The sequence below is a fragment of the Coenobita brevimanus genome, chromosome 29, assembly GCF_032717465.1.
Source record: "Coenobita brevimanus isolate Jiangsu-jjx chromosome 29, ASM3271746v2, whole genome shotgun sequence".
In the NCBI taxonomy this organism is placed as follows: domain Eukaryota; kingdom Metazoa; phylum Arthropoda; class Malacostraca; order Decapoda; family Coenobitidae; genus Coenobita; species Coenobita brevimanus.
The window spans coordinates 38,288,376-38,306,324 of record NC_136982.1 but is presented as its reverse complement, the minus strand read 5'-3'; the positions used below and the strand labels follow the sequence as shown (position 1 = coordinate 38,306,324).

Genomic DNA, 17,949 nt, shown 5'->3' with positions numbered 1-17,949 from the left:
TACAATATTGTAAAATGCTGTACTGCTAAAATTGCAAAAGAAATTCTTAATGCAGGCACAGTGGTTACAGAATAAAATCACAATACAGCGAGTCCTCATCAACAAGTTCCTTTTTTTCATTTTTTTTTTTTTTTTGCTTTTTGCTATTAACCTCGTAAATACTGTGACCTGCTTTTATTTTTTTTCTTTCTAACTCAAGACTATTTTATTCATATTAAGGAGACACATTTGGTTGTGAGGGAGCCAATGGGGACTTTCTGCCAGCAATCTGTCACAACAAATAGGCCCCTAAGTGGAGCACAATCATCAAGTGATGGTAAGAATAAACTAAAGTAGGGACTAAACCACCTGGCACCATAATTTGGTTATCTGGTTACCATCCAGCATAGTAAATGGTTTCCTGCTGTACAGGAAACCATTTGACTAGTCACTCAGTGTAGAGTCACCCTTCTGTCTAAGGGTGACTATACTGAGTGACACGCCAAATGGTTTCCTGTACACCAGGAAACCATTTACTACACTGGGTAGTAACCATATAACCAGATTATAGTGCCTGGTGGTTTGGTGGGCAATCAAGACACTCCATTCAAATTGAGCCTATGCAGGTTTATATCTAAGGGGTGGTTGGGGTTTATTGCTCACGTAATGCCACTCAGGGATGAATGAGGCTGGTCACTATCATCTTAAATGTCAGGACCAACTTGTCTAGCCCCGGGTTCCTAAGCTCCTCATGGGGCAACACTGGATTAGATGATGAATTAATGAATAAATATATCACTAGATTCATGTGGTTCTTTAACTTGCAAGAAATTGGCAAATCAATTTTAGACACTGCAATGGAGGTTTGATAAACAAGATTTAAGAAGTTGCTATGAATTTAACTCTCCCATACTCTAGACAACTCTAGTATTCTCTTCCAGCATGGGAAGCACGAAAGCTCGGTAGTAGGGTGTCGGGCTCGTAATCGTGAGGTTGCGAGTTCGTGCCCCGCCCGGTGGCTGCCGTGCTGGGAGGGGTAGCGCTCTCCTGTAACCCTAGCAGGGCTATGATCTGATGAAGTCTAGCTCGGGGATTAATCCCTATCTCTTCCAGCAAGTGTATGACTATTTTATTCAGTTGTGAAAGAGTAATGCAAAGTAGTCTGATTGTTAATACTGTCAACATTAACCCTCTCATGAATGAGACAACTCTAGTATTATACCATATCCTACCTAATGTTATATGATCTTATTCTTCTGAAAGTGAGTTACAGCAGCCTGGGTGAGTTAATGACATATAACAGAAACATAAAGGTGACACTAAACACTCACTATATCATGCTAATTAACCCTTTCCATAAGATGATGCCTTGCTTTCTTTTCTTTTTACCAACAGGCATTTTTACTGTTTATGAGAAATCTAAAATAAAAGAATTCAATAATCCCTCATCATGAGATGTAATCACAGTATTTTGGCAGCAGTAAGAAAAACACAAAAAGTCAACAATGAAGTGAAGGAGAGAGGAAACCCGTCTTTATGTACTAATCAACACATATATAACTACTGAATTACTGTACTGTATATATTACTCTGAAATCTATACAATAATGGTAATGTCATCATTGAGATATTATGTATACTTTCTCACTTAAATGCGGAAAATCTTAAGTTAATCCCTCAAGTGAAGTGATGTATGTTCTTAGTTTATTTTCTCTAATTCAAAATGATTTCATTCAACTTAGTAAAGATCCCTTATACTGAAATTACTTAATTAGGACATATTAAGCCCCTGAATAAAGCTGTTTTGAGATAGCAAGAATAAACTAAAAACATCTTTGGAGTGAAGAAAAGCACCTAAATAAATCTGATAGTTTGTCATCTGAAGTTATTTCATCATTTTCCCCCTAAAGCTGCTTATGATTCATTATAAAGATGTTTTAAAATCAGGATGAGTGTTCTTAACCCCTTAATCATAAACTAGAATCACCTCACTTAAAGCATTTACATTTCAAGTAACATTTTGTTGTCAAACATCTTGGATTTTAAGTGAAGACTGCATGTACAGCATTTCAAAATATAACTAGGTGGCAAACAGTGACGACAGTTTATCAACATTTTTATCTGGTGTGGATGTTTTTTGACTGGGAGACTTGTTTGTGTCATTTCACTGTCCATGAACATCAGCTGTTGTATTGGAAGTGTTTTCCTTAGCTCTAAGATCTTTCTCCTCTTCTTTCTGTGATACTTTTTCCGTGCTTAAGTCTGATGTATTTGTTGCCCGACTCACTATTGATGCTGAATCTTTGCTGTTTTCATTTTTTTCATGTTCACTCAACTTTCTCTCGGCCTCAAGATTATCCAGTACTGACGGTGTACCAAGAAAGCCTTCATCATTGTGAATTATTTTACTTTCACCTCGCTCCTTGATTGTGTCCAGGACTTCCAATCTTGATTCTCGACTATTAGCCTTCTTGTAATCCCTAGAACTTAACTGATCACTTGCCATAAATCTTGCTTCCCCATCTGTGAGCGATTCAGCACTATCAACAGTAAATATCACCTTGTCTTTCTTTTGGCTATCTTGCTCCTGAGGCACCATGTCTGGCTGGTCTGTGGATAATTTAGACAGTAGTTCATTCATAAGTTGCTTGGGGTTGTCTGGTAATGACTCAATGCCACTGTGTGGTGTCAATGGAGCACTATCAAGATCAGAATCTAATGTATTATCACTGATTCCAACACCACCCTTCATCTCCCGTACTGGGATGATGGTGAATTTCTTGATATGACGGGCAAATGGACTATCTGGGGACGAAGGAGGAATTTCATCAAAACTGGACATGCGGCGGAGCTTGTGGGGATGTCGTTTAGACACAGGGGTGCTGGGGACACTTCCATATGAATTATTTACCCGTGACAAAGCTGGGACAGATTGTGAATAGCGTAAAATATGAACTTCTTCTCTGTTTTCATCATTTTTGGTACCATCAGTCTCATGACTTCCAGACTCAGCCTCTGAATTCTCCACAGACTTTTTATCAGAGTTGTCCATTGTTGGCTCCTCAATATTTCTGGAGGACTGGGATAAATCTGCTGCAATATTAGTTACTAATGCAACAGATGTCAGTTTTTCCTCTTTACCCTCAGTGCTTTGGGTATCAGTGCAACTCTCTTCATTTTCTTGTTTTTTATCTTGGATCAGATTGGCCATAGCCTCATCTACTGAAGCACATCCAGGCTCAATAGATGAATCATTTGGGTTGCTATTCAAAACATTCTCCTCTTTCTTAAATAAACTCATGTCCTCTGGCCCTGTTTTATTTGTTTTGTGAATTTCTTTATCATCGTGCATATTGCTTTCAGAGCTACTTTTTTCAGCAGCACTGCTAGCAACAAGTAATGCTGCAAGTATGGAAGAATTATCACCACTTGACTTCCCTGATGATTCAGTGCTCTCTCCTCCAGTACCATTTTCACTTGTTGCTAATGCTTCTACATTGGTGAGCCCATTCTCTTCCTGTACTGTGACATTCTGGCTGGTCTTCACATCAGTAGCTATGCCAACTGATCCTTCCTCTTCTGAATGAAGATCTACTTTAACCAGTGGTGATGGTGGTACAGCCTGCCTTTCCTTTACAACAGTCTTTGGGGTGCTGGGTTCTGAGTTGGCAGGAGTTGCAGGATGGATTTGAATTGTAGGGATGATGAGAGCTGAACCCCCTTTAAAGGCTGAGTTGTCAATACCATTCATGGCTGTTGGTGGCTGGTCTCCCGTGCTCTTCCACATTCCATAACAGATGTATATCACGAAGCCTTCGGGGTCCCACAGTGTTAATAAAGAAAAAAAGAAGGACATTGGTGAGGAAATCAAAGGAAGGGTAGAAAGACGGAAAGGGTAGAAAATGGAAAGAGGGCAGCTAAAGAGGGAAAAAAAAAAAGATTGGAGCAACACACACACACACACACACACACACACACACACACACACACACACACACATACATACACACACACACAAAATTGAGAGAGAGAGAGAGAGAAAGAGAATTATTTCAGATATGTTAGTGGCATGCATTTTCTATTAGGTAAATGACAAATTATAAGGCAGTGCATGGTTATAAGTGCATGGTGTTTAGTTACTAGGAGTGATGCACAATGTGAAACACACTACAGTAATTAGTTGTTAATTATCTTCAATCATGCAGTGATGCAAAGCACATGCAGAGTTATGCATCAAAGCTAAAATATGTTTTCTAATACTGACTGATAATCAAATAACATCAAAGAATATCATACAAAACACTATGAAATATAGTACTACATACCAGTACTATGCCACAGAACACAAGTATGCAGCATGTATGCAAGCACACACACACACACACACACACACACACACACACCAACTACAGGAGTGCGAAAAAGCAGCAAGACTTACCAAGAGCCATCCACACACCAAATCTGATCCATGTTTCGGAGGACAGGTTACACATCAGGTACATGTTGAAGAAAGAGCTCAGTGCCGGGATCCACGGCACAAACGGCACCTGAACATTTACACAGGCACATGTTAGGCATGGCAATCATGGAAATCAGGTTCATGGCTGAGGTTAAGGCTAGAATTTACGATTAATGGTTGGAGTTAGAGGTTAGGACTAGTGGTTAGAGTTAGAAGTCTGGTTTTGAGGTAACAGTTAGAAGTCAGAATTGGTGGTTAGAGTTAAAAGTCTGGTTTAATAGTAACAGTTAAAAGTCAGGATTAGTGGTTAGGGTTAGAGATCAGGATTAATGGTTACTGGTGGGCCAGAAATCAAGTCATGAGTGACAGTTAGTGGTTACACTCAGAGGTCAAAGTGAGACTGCGGCTGTGGCCGCTGGACAAGTTCATGATCTGTTCTATTGGAGTAGACCTATGACACAGAAACTTACCAACAAACTCTGCTGGGTATATCACAGGTCCAAAACACTCGAGATATTGTGCTGCTGTATCTTGTATGTCAATGCTGGACAATGTAACACTATATGTTGTATGGTGTGTGGTTTGGGGTCCAGCATTACACTGTACATGTGTCATCTAGAGTTATATATAGTACTGTACTGTAGTCTTGTTTGTATGACAGTATGAATTACTGGTATCTACAGGATAATATAACTAGATCTGCTGTGTCTGACCTTTCATGTTGTATTTCAAAGATGTTTATGAGTGGTTTTGCTATGAGTAGGGAGATAGGACCAACCCTGTTAATACCATGGTTGGTGATTATCAATAGATCCATACATAACCAGCACTCACTGTCACATAACTTTCAGAAAATACAGTACAGTACAGAAATCACTCTATCATCCAGACGTCCACTACCTGGACAATCTATTACCCGGACGCTGTGCTCTGGCTGTTTGAAACCATTATTCGAACATTCTTCCATTTTATCTGAACAAACTGCATGCATCCGGGTGGAAATTATGGCTGCACAGACACTTTTGCCCACAAACAGCCTAGTGGCACCACACTGCCTGGCTTGGTATTTTACCCAGCATCTGTTAGAGACTAGACCCTCTCAGCTGTTCCCAGTATGTGTACCCATGTGCATGTATGTACATATGTGTGAATATCTGAGTGAGGAAATGATTGTGTAAGTGTATATGAATGTGTGTGTGTGTGTGTGTGTGTGTGTGTGTGTGTGTGTGTGTGTGTGTGTGTGTGTGTGTGTGTGTGTGTGTATTAACCTAATTGTATTTACCTAACTGAAAGTTAATGTAAACAAAAGTAAAGTTATGGTGTTTGAGAGGAATGAAGTCACAGAGTATGCAGTGAGGTTGGATGGTGAGGATATGGAGAATGTGAGTGCATTCAAGTACTTGGGTAGTGTGATGAGTAAGGATGGAACTTTGGGGGATGAAGTACGTGAAAGGGTACAGCAGGGAAGAAAGGTTGTTGGTACACTGAAAGCAGTGATGAGAAATAGGGAGGTGAGTATGGAAGTTAAGAAGTCACTGCATGATGGTATTGTGATCCCTACCCTGACGTATGGAAGCGAGGCGTGGACCTTGCAAGAGGGGAACAAGTCAAGAGTGAGAGCAGTGGAAATGAGTTACTTGAGAGGAGCATGTGGAGTGACGTGGAGGGACAGGTTGACGAATGAAGAAGTGAAGGAACGTTGTGGGGTAGATGTGGATGTGGTTGAAAAGATTAGGAGAAATACACTGAGGTGGTTTGGACATGTGGAGAGAATGGAGAATGAAAGACTGACCAAGAGGGTGTATGTAGGTGAGGTGGAGGGAGGGAGAGGGAGGGGTAGACCGAGGATGAGGTGGAGGGATGGAGTTGAGAGGTATATGAGGGAGGGGGGGGTGAGTTGGGGGGAGGGGAGTCAAATGGTGGGTGACAGAGTGACTTGGAGGCGTTTTGTCTGCGGCCACCCTTTGCGGGATTAGGGCGTCGGGCTAGAGATAGATAGATATTTTAGTACTGCATGATCGCTTTTGCCGAGTGGAGGGTGATATATTAAACTGTCAATGTCATTTTCTTGCCTAGTAAATATTAGATCTAGCACTGAAGGTACATCAAGTCCTCTTTTTCTAGTGGTTTCCCTCACATGTTGCGTTAAGAAAAACTCTTGTACGAGATCCAGGAGCTTTTGGTCCCAACAGCTTTCTTGGCTATTTATATCTAGAGTATTCCAATTTATATTTGTATTGAAGTCCCCAGTTAGTATAATTCTTTCCGATTTCTCTTCCATTTTATGTAGCAAGGATCTTATACTCTGAATTGTACTCTCTGCCAGGTCCTCATATTCGTCTCTTTCCCATGTGTTTGATCTGGGTGGCATATACAAATTGGCTACAATTACTTTACCTTCAGATGTGTCGATCTCTACTGCAATCAGTTCTACTTGTGATGGTATATCTAGGTTTATTTCCTTGACTTTTAGATTTTTCTTAGTTAATATTATAATTCCTCCTCCTTTTTTTAAATTTCTGTCTCTTCTCCATATATTGTATTCCTCTAAGTTTAGTATGTCATTGGATATCCTTGGTGTTAATTTTGTCTCAGTTAGGCATATTATTTGTGGTTCATTTTCTCTGACATAATCATTCATCTCTAGTAATTTAGATACCATTCCATCCACATTTGGGTACATCAACTTTATCATCTTGTTTATATACTTGTCATGACATGGTTCTACTAACTTCCTCCTTTTTCTTCCATCCTGTTTGTGTACCACTTTCATACCTGAAATCCTATTACTTTGTAAAAAAATTTCTTCTTGTCCTCTTCTGATCTTCCCTCATTTTTTGTTTTTGCTTCCTCCCTTTTCTCTTTCAGTAATTCCAGTTCCTCTTGTGTTAGGCATCTTTTTCGTTCGTTCGTTCGTTTTTAAAGGCTCCAACATGCTTGCATGTGTCGGCCTTGGTCACCTAATGGCGGCTCTCCATGCTGCACGATCCATTGCAGCCTCCCTGTTCAGTCCCTTAACCCTAAGGTCACACTTAATGACCTCGTCCCATGTCTTTCTCGGTCTACCCCTCATAACCCCACCCCCAATATTAACACTTCTCACCTTCCTCACCCAACTATCATCCCCCATCCTCTCCACATGTCCAAACCACCTCAATCTACCTCTCCTCATCACAACACCAATACACTCCAGTCCCATCCTACCTCTCAACTCTTCCATTGTAAACCCAGCCCCTCCAGGCCTTGGACGCAGGGACGCACTGCACATCCACCTAATCATTGTCATTTCTGTACGTCTGAGCCGGCGAATGTCTTCCTCCTTCACTGCCCAGGTCTCACTGCCATACAGCATTACACTCCTAACACACGCTGCATACAAAGACCCCTTAGCACGTAGGGAGAGACCCCTCAATGTCAGGAGAGGCAAGAGCTCCCTGAACTTCTTCCAACCACTTCTCACCCTAGCCACAGAGCTAGCTCCAGCCCCACCTCCAGCACACAACATGTCTCCTAAATAACAAAATTCTTCCACACACTCAAGAGATTCACCAGCAAGTTCAATTCTTTCACGTCTGACGATCTCCACCTGCTCACCCCGGCACGCCGTACACAGAAAATCAGCATTATCTCGCAGTCTACCTCTGATACCACTACATCTCTTATGCATCCATTTATCACACACACCGCACAAGATGGAATTACTTCCCACGCCCTTGTGGCAAACTGCACATGGCCACTCTCCCTCGTCTTTGACAGTACCGCCACCAACCCTAGATATCATCACTTTTGTTTTATCTGCATTTACCCTTAAACCCTTTTGCCCCATACCATCTCTCCACTTCCTAAACCTTTCCTCCGCCTCCCTTTCATTCTCTGCAATCAACACCAAATCATCAGCATACAACAACTCCCACGGGAGCCCGTTTCTAAAGTCACGTGAAAGGGCTTCAAGTACCATGATAAACAACATGGGACTCAAGACTGACCCCTGATGCACACCAACATTCACGGAAAACTCATCACTCAAATCTCCATTCACTCTCACCTGGGTGTGAGCACCCACATACATGGCCATAACCACCCTAACCAGCCACTCCTCCAAGCCAAGCTTTCTCATTGCCCACTTCACCACCTCTCTAGGGACTCTGTCAAAGGCCTTTTCCAAATCAACAAAAACAAAATAAAGATCCCTTCTCCTACCAATATATTTTTCCTGAAGCTGTCGAACAATGAATATGGCATCAGTGGTCCCCCTACCTGGCATAAACCCAAACTGCATCTCATCAATATTCACTCTTTCTCTAATCATACCTTCTAAAACTCTCTCCATTACCTTCATTATCTGATCTAAAAGCTTTATACCTCTATAATTCCCTCTTTCCAGGGCATCACCCTTCCCTTTATACACATTTACAATTACACTCTTCAGCCAATCATCTGGGACAACACACTCATAAATAATCCTATTTATCATGTCAGTGACTAAACTCACCCCTATGTCGCCTGAGGCCTTCAACATTTCGGCAGTCAACCCAGACACACCTGCTGCCTTCCCCACCCTCATCCTGCCTATTGCCTCACTCACAGTAGCAGTATCAATCAAAGGCCAAGGGCCAGACACTGGATCTGCTGGCTCCAAACCTTCCCTGTCCCAGTCAAACTCCTCATTCAACAACCGGTTATAATGCTCTCTCCATGCATCTTTAATATCCTCACTGTTCACCACTACCCTTCCTTCATCATTCTTCACACACTGCTCACCTATGATATCCCGATTATCCCTCTTCACCTGACCTGCCACCCTAAATATATTTTTCCTTTCCCCATGATTTAGGTTATCAAGTAATTGTCTCTGTGACTCAGACTTTGCCCTGTATACCTCTCTCCTAGCCCTACGCTTGGCGGCCAAATATTCCTCTTTGCTACCACCCTTCTTCCATTCCCGGAAAAGCCTTCTTTTCTCCTTAATTGCAGCTTCTACACCCTCATCCCACCACCAAGTTACTTTATGTCTTGGTGGTCCTCTTGTCCAGCCGCATGTTACATCAGTAACTCTCAAGAAATTGTTCTTGAGGGCTCTGTACTGTTCATTAACGCCTCTGTCTACAGCTCCCTGTTCAGCCACCACTCTCCTCAACCCGCTATAGAAGGCATCCCTTACTACTTGGTTTTTCAGCTTCCATATTTTCCTCCTAGGTACATAAGTCCTCTTTTTCATCATTTGTTCTTTAAGCACCATATCACAAATCAATAGTTTGTGCTGCTGCACACACTCCTCACTTCCTATAACTTTAACATCCCTCACTAACCTCCTATCGGCCCTCCTAACCAGAAAATAATCTATCTGACTGCTATTTCCCCCAGACTCATACGTAATTAACCTACTGTCTCTTTTCCTAAAATATGTGTTGCACACAATCATGTCCGTTGCCTCCCCAAACTCGAGTATCCTTTCCCCTTCTGCATTCCTTAGACCATATGCACATCCCCCATGCACTCCTTCATAACCTTGGGCTGCTTCAGCTACATGACCATTTAAGTCCCCTCCCAAAATCACTATCTCATCATCCCGCATACCACCCACTACACGTATTAAATCATCCCAAAATCTATCTTTCTCTGATTCATCCAATCCTGCCTGTGGAGCATATGCCGATATAATCACAGCTATCTTTCTTCCCAACAGAATTTTCACAACCAATATCCTATCGCTTACTCTCAAAACATTCATAACATATTCCACCCATTTCTCCGCAACCATCACACCAACACCTCCATATCCGTCTGTCCTCCCCTGCCAAAACAACTTATAGCAACAGTCCTTCCCAACAATCTTTCTGGCTGATCCACCCCTGTACCGGACTTCCTGCAAACACGCCACGTCCACCCACCTCCTACTGAATGCCTCAACGACTTCCCCTGCTCTTCCCTCAAACTTCCCACATTCCATGAACCCACCCTCATCCCCATGGGTGATTTACTGTCCTCAGGCTTGCTTTGAAACCTTTTTTGTTTTGTCATCTTCAGTATTAATAAATGGGGACAGACACAGCACAGGTCCCACTCACCGCACAATCCCAGGTCCAGGCAATGGATCTGGGACCCCTAGCCCACCAGCTTACCAGTGGCTGTGGTAGTGGCCTCGGGGCACCCTGCCAGGACAGCTGCAGGGACACCTTCCAAGCGCGTCTTGGCACTGCAACTATCCCGCCATTATACACCCACTGATAGGGCAGCCTCCTGGGACGCTACTCCCAGGTTTGGGCCCCTCTCTATTGGGCGGAAGCGGCAGCCTGGGAACCGCAATGCCCTGTACCCTCTAGCACAGGCCCGAGCCCCATCTCGCCCTGGACCCATGATCTATGCCGGCGGAACCCCCGCCACGCCTCCCCCCAGAAGTCCGCCACTAGGTAGCGGGGGCAAAGTTTTCTGGCCGCATGCCCTTGCTGGCGCCAACCCCTGTAACGTAGTGGGATACGTTGTGTGAAATGTAAAGTGCATGTGGTGTAGTGCATAGATAGTTAGAGGAAATGTTTGGGAGAGTATGCTGGTTTACTCTCCATGTTACTGTCACACTGAAAAGGTCAGCAAAGGGGGATGGTTAGATAGCTAGTGAAACAGGAGCTCCAGCTCTCCCTATCACCACCATTCCCATTCCCCTCGGGAGTACTACCCTGTTCGGCCCGTGCTACGACCTCCTCCTATCCATACATAAGATTCTTTGAATTTTTTAGTATCTCTTCCACAGTGTTTACACTCTGGAAATTCACCTTTAGAGGTCTTGTCTTGCTTTTCTCGTATTTCCCTAACCTTTTGTGTTCCTCTATGTCTTTACTACAGATTTCCTCTGATACTTCTTTCAGTAAGCTCATTACATTTGCCATCTCCTTTTTGTCTCTAGTGATCTTGTTTTTAATTTCTTCCTCTTCTATACCAGTGATTACTATTGATTTATTTATTTCTACTGAATCTCTGACTAACTTTGGATTGTTTTGGATTATTCTTTTCACTTCCTTTTTAATGTTTTTTTTCCTCCACCCTTGTTTCTAAGTCATTCTTTACTTTCACCATTTCAGCATACGTGGTTTCTACATCATTTTTGTAGCTTTGCACAGCTTCATTCACCTGTGCTATCTTCTCCTCAATATCACTGCTCTGGTCCATAAGACTGCTTGCTTGTCTAATTGTCTCTGTGTCATTTTTTAACTCTTCCATAACACTCTCGTGATTGACTACTGTACTTCCCATTTCACTATTTTTCTTCCTAAGCGTACTCAATTCCACTGTTAGTTCACTGATGGTTGTGTCTTTCTTATTGGCCTCCCTTCCCAGTTTTTCTATCTCTTCCTTTTGCAAGTGCATTTGCTTCTTTATTTCATCAATTTCATTTTTGAAAGCCATTTCTAGTTTGTGTACACGTTCAACCAGTCTATTGTGAGTCTCCACTTCAACCAGTTCTTGATAGAAATCATCATTTTGCTTTTTACTTTTATCCCTTTTCTTTTCCAAATTTGTCTTACTGAAGTATGGATCCATTTTGTAATACTAAATGAACAGAATATGTACTTACAGAGTATGCACGCTTTCCCTGTGTTGCTGTAGTATAAACAAACCCAGCTGACTCAACGCATCGTGGTTCTTTGTTGTTTGAACCAGTCTTATTTAAACTTATTATTTCTTTACCTTTTAATAATGAAAAATCATTTAGTCTAACCTGGTACAGAGCTTGACTCATTCAAAGATACTAATTTAGGTGATTGCCACTGGCCGTGTTGTTTTGGTACAGAGCGCCGATGTGTGTGTGTGTGTGTGTGTGTGTGTGTGTGTGTGTGTGTGTGTGTGTGTGTGTGTGTGTGTGTGTGTGTGTGTGTGTGTGTGTGTGTGTGTGTGTGTGTGTGTGTGTGTGTATTTACTTATTTGTATTTACATATTTGTAGTATACAGGAACTGAGCGATGCTCGTGTTGTTCTGTCTCCATATCCACATTTATCGAGCTTACTTTTACACACATGAATGTTTTTCTCCTGCACCACCTTTTCGTCTAAGTCGTTCCAAATACTTATGTATTTACCCAAAATACCTAATTGAGATACACACGAAATATGCTATGCTTGTGGGTTCCCATCGCTGTTTCTCAGTAAGTCAAATTTAGCTTTAAACTCATTTAAGTTTTTAGACTGGATGATCTCTTTGTCAAGGCTATTCCATAAATCTATACTTCTGTAAGGAAAGCTATACTTCTTGATATCCTTCAAGCAGCTTGACTTTTTCAATTGCATTCCGTGTCCTCTTGTTGCTCTCTTATCCCATAAAAACAGATCTTCTCGGTCAATTTTATCTACTCTCACCATGGTCCTGAACACTGCAATCATGTCTCCTCTCTTTCTCCTTTCCTCTAAGGAAGGCAGATCCAGCTTTTCCAGCCTCTCTCTGTATGACAGATCTGCCAGACTGGGGACCATCTTGGTTGCTGTTCTTTGTATTCTCTCAATCTTGTTTATATCTTTCTTTTTATGTGGGGACCACACTACTGCTGCATATTCTATCCTGGGGCGGATCATGGCCACTATCAATTTTTTCATCATCTCCTCATCCATATAATGAAATGCTACTCTTACATCTCTCAGGAGTTTATAAGTCTCTCTAACTATCTTATTAATGTGGTTTTCAGGTGACGAACGATCTTGGACCAGCACTCCCAAGTCTTTCTCTTCTCTCATTTTAGTGATTAATTCATTACCCAACAAATAATTCAGTGATGGCCTCCTGGTACTTTTACCCATTTCCAATATTTTACATTTCTTTACATTAAATTTCATTTCCCACGTCTGGCTCCAATCATGTATCCTATCCAGATCCTCCTGCAGCATTTTACAATCCTCCTCAACCTCTACCTTCCTCAAGATCTTTACATCATCAGCAAACAGACTTGCATAACTGTTCACTCCATCTACCATATCATTTACGTAAATCAGGAACATTACTGGAGCCAACACCGAGCCTTAGGGGACTCCACTTGTTACTTCCCTCCATCCAGACATCCTATCCTTTATTACTGTCCTCATTTGTCTGTCTCTCAAAAAAAGTCTCTCACCCATTCCAGGAGTTTCCCCTTCAGTCCTCGTATATATTCTAGTTTCCACATTAGTCTCTTATGAGGTACCTTGTCAAAGGCCTTCTCTAAGTCTAAGTACACACAATCCACCCAACCATCTCTCTCCTGTACCATGTCAATCGCTCTTCAGTAAAAGCTCAACAAGTTAGAAACACATGACCTTCCACTTCTGAATCCAAACTGACATTCGGCCAAAATATTCATCTCTTCTAGATATTTTATCCATCTGTCTTTCAGGATTCTCTTGCACAATTTTGCGACCATGCTGGTTAGAGACACTGGTCTATAATTCAGGGGTTCTTCCCTGTTTCCTCCCTTATAAATTGGTACCACATTTGCCCTCTTCCATTCTTTTGCCACTTTCCCCTCTTCCAGAGAACACATGATTAAACTGTGAATTTTATCTGCCAGTTATTTTCTGCATTCCTTCTGTACCCAATTAGAAATTCCATCAGATCCTGGGGCTTTCCTTACATCTTGGGTTTCCAATAATTTGTACACATCCTGTACCTCCACTTTTATATCTTTTATCACCGGTACATTTCTAGTCACTCCCTCCCCTTCCACAAACTCTTTTTCATTAATGAAAACTGATTGGAAACATTTGTTCATTATTTCAGCTTGCACTGCTGCATCTTTATAGACCTCTCCTTTTACTTTCAATCTGGTGATTCCTTCCTTTTGTTTCAGTTTGCCATTAACAAATCTATAAAACAGTTTGGGTTCATCCTTGCATTTGTCTATGATACCTTTTTCAAAATTCCTTTCTTCTTCTCTACGTATTCTTGTGTATTCATTTCAAGTTCTTTTGTATTCTTCCACTGTTCTGGTGTTGCCTCTCTTTCTCCAGTTGTTCCACGCCTTATCTCTCTCTTTTTTTTGCTATCATACACCTTCTATTAAACCACCCTTTTTTCCGGTTTTCTTTCCCTCTTACTCTTGGTACAAATTTTTCCACTCCCAAATTATCAAGGTCTAGAAAGATATCCCACTTCCTTTGTATCTTTCTTGTTTCTCTGAATTTTTTCCAATCTGCATTTTCAAAAAATTTTCTCAGTCCTGTGAAATTAGCTTTCCCAAAGTTGTATCTTCCCTGTCTATGAAGCTCGTCTCTTGGCTCGACATTCCCTATTATCATCTGAAATACAATGACCACATGATCACTTTTTCCTATAGGACAGAAATATTTCAATGATTCTATTACATCGGGTTCTTTGGTAAACAGTAAATCTAACCTTGCTGGTGTGTCCTCACCTCAGAACCGTGTCTCTTCTTTGACCCATTGTGTCATCACATTATTCATTATTATATTTAATAATATAGTGCCCCACGAATCCTCGCTGCCTCGTGAGTCCCATTCCTCCCAGTTCACCTCTTTACAGTTAAAGTCACCCACCAAAATTATATTGTTGCTTTTCTCAATTGTTGTTTGTAAATAACTAGCCATATCTGACAACATCTCCTGGTATTCGTCATCATTCCATGCTCTCATTTTGGGGGGATCATACACTACCACCATATCTATCTTGACATTCTCTCCAGTTTCTAATTTCATATTTATCACTTCAGCTCTGCCTTCTCCCATTTCCACGGTATCTACATTTATGCTGTTCTTCGCTGCTATCATCACTCCTCCCGTTTTTTCTTTTCGGTCTCTTCTCCACAGTTTGTGTTTACCATCTCCCAAATGAGCATCGATATCCTCTCTTAATTTGGTCTCTACAAAGCACATGACATCAGGTTCATATTCTCTCAAGAAATCATCAATTTCAAGCTTTGCCGATATTAAACTATCAATAATAGTGTATATCACCTTTAAATTATTTTTGATGTTTTTTATACCCTCTTCTCTCCTTCTCTCCGTCAGTACCACTTCCTCAATTTCTGATCTTTCATAACTATCCCCCTTAGTTTCCTTCGCTTCTATTTCCTTATATACCACTTCAGTACTTTCATATCCATTATTCTCCAAAAAAAAGTATTACATTCTTCCTCTGTCCTCTTATCATTTTTTTCCTTTACTTGATCCTTCAATGTGTGTGTGTGTGTGTGTGTGTGTATTTACCTATTTACCTATTTGTAGTATACAGGAATTGAGCAATGCTCGTGTTGTCCTGTCTCCATATCCACATTTATCAAGTCTACCTTTACACACATGAATGTTTTTCTCATGCACCACCTCTTTGTCTAAGTCGTTCCAAATATTTAAGAATATACCTAATTGTGATATACACGGAATGTACTATGCTCGTGGGTTTCCGTCGCTGTTTCTCAATAAGTCGAATTTAACTTTAAACTCGTTTATGTTTTTAGACTGGACGATCTCTTTGTCCAGGCTATTCCATAAGTCTATACTTCTGTAAGGAAAGCTATATTTCTTGATATCCTTCAAACAGCTTGACTTTTTCAATTTCATTCCATGTCCTCTTGTTGCTCTCTTATCCCATACAAACAGATCTTCTTTGTCAATTTTATCTACTCCCACCATGGTCCTGAACACCGCAATCATGTCTCCCCTCTTTCTCCTTTCCTCTAACGAAGGCAAATCCAGTTTTTCCAGCCTCTCTGTATGACAGGTCTGTCAGACTGGGGACCATCTTGTTGCTGTTCTTTGTATTCTCTCAATCTTGTTTATATCTTTCTTTTGTGTGGGGACCACACTACCGCTGCATATTCTAACCTGGGGCGGATCATGGCCACTATCAATTTTTTCATCATTTCCTCATCCATATAATGAAATGCTACTCTTATGTTAGTCAAGAGCTTATAAGTCTCTCCAACTATCTTGTTAATGTGCTTTTCTGGTGACAAACTATCTTGGACCAGCACTCCCAAATCTTTCTCTTCTCTCCTTTTTGTGATTAATTCATTACCCAAAAAATAATTCAGTGATGGTCTCCTGGTACTTTTACCCATTTCCAATATTTTACATTTCTTTACATTAAATTTCATTTCCCACGTCCGGCTCCAATTGTGTATCCTATCCAAATCCTCCTGCAGTATTTTACAATCCTCCTCCAACCTCTATCTTCCTCAAGATCTTTACATCATCAGCAAACAGACTCGCATAACTGTTCACTCCATCTACCATATCATTTACATAAATCAGGAACATTACTGGCGCCAACACTGAGCCTTGAGGGACTCCACTTGTTACTTCCCTCCATCCAGACATCTTTTCCTTTATTACTGTCCTCATTTGTCTGTCTCTCAAAAAGTCTCTCATCCATTCCAGGAAGTTTCCCCTTTAGTCCTCCTATATATTCTAGTTTCCACATTAGTCTCTTATGAGGTACCTTGTCAAAGGCCTTCTCTAAGTCTAAGTACACACAATCCACCCAACCATCTCTCTCCTGTACCACATCAATCGCTCTTGAGTAAAAGCTCATCAAGTTTGAAACACATGACCTTCCACTTCTGAATCCAAACTGACATTCAGCCAAAATATTCATCTCTTCCAGATATTTTATCCATCTGTCTTTCAGGATTCTCTCACACAATTTTGCGACCATGCTGGTTAGAGACACTGGTCTATAATTCAGGGGTTCTTCCCTGTTTCCTCCCTTGTAAATTGGTACCACATTTGCCCTCTTCCATTCTTTTGGCACTTTCCCCTCTTCCAGTGAGCATACAATTAAGCTGTGAATTTTATCCGCCAGTTGTTCTCTGCATTCCTTCAGTACCCAATTAGAAATTCCATCAGGTCCTGGGGCTTTCCTTACATCTTGAGTTTCCAGTAATTTATACACTTCCTGCACCTCCACTTTTATATCTTTCATCACCGGAACATTTCTAATCACTCCCTCCCCTTCCACAAGCTCCTTTTCTTTAGTGAAAACTGACTGGAAACGTTTGTTCATTATTTCTGCTTGCATTGCCGCATCATTAAAGACCTCTCCATCTACTTTCAGCTTGGTGATTCCTTCCTTTTGTTTCAGTTTGCCATTAACAAATCTATAAAACAGTTTGGGTTCATCCTTGCATTTGTCAATTATACCTTTTCAAAATTCCTTTCTTCTTCCCTACGTATTCTTGTGTATTCGTTTCTTGTTCTTTTATATTCTTCCCTTTGTTCTGTCGTTACCTCTCTTTCTCCAATTGTTCCACGCCTTATCTCTCTTTTTTGGCTATCATACACCTTCTATTAAACCACTCCTTTTCCTGTTTTCTTTCCCTCTTACTCTTGGTACAAATTTTTCCACTCCCAAATTATAGAGGTCTAGAAAGATATCCCACTTCCTCTGTATCTCTCTTGTTTCTCTGAATTTTCTCCAATCCGCATTTTCAAAAAAGTTTCTCAATCCTGTAAAATTTGCTTTGCCAAAGTTGTATCTTCCCTGTCTATGAAGCTCGTCTCTTGGCTCGACGTTTCCTATTAACATCTGGAACTCAATGA

General features: G+C 41.1%; 1 protein-coding gene across 1 annotated transcript in view; it reads right to left on the bottom strand.

The window, feature by feature from the left end:
- Positions 1 to 2,143: 2,143 nt before the first annotated feature.
- LOC145395006 (high affinity cationic amino acid transporter 1-like) overlaps positions 2,144 to 17,949 on the bottom strand; it is a 116,995-nt gene continuing 101,189 nt past the window's right edge. The window contains exons 13-14 of the mRNA XM_080268751.1: positions 4,418 to 4,526; positions 2,144 to 3,792 (exon numbers count right to left, since the gene is read on the bottom strand). Coding sequence (XP_080124877.1) covers positions 2,144 to 3,792; positions 4,418 to 4,526 — 1,758 coding nt within the window. The remainder of the gene's footprint in view (positions 3,793 to 4,417; positions 4,527 to 17,949) is intronic.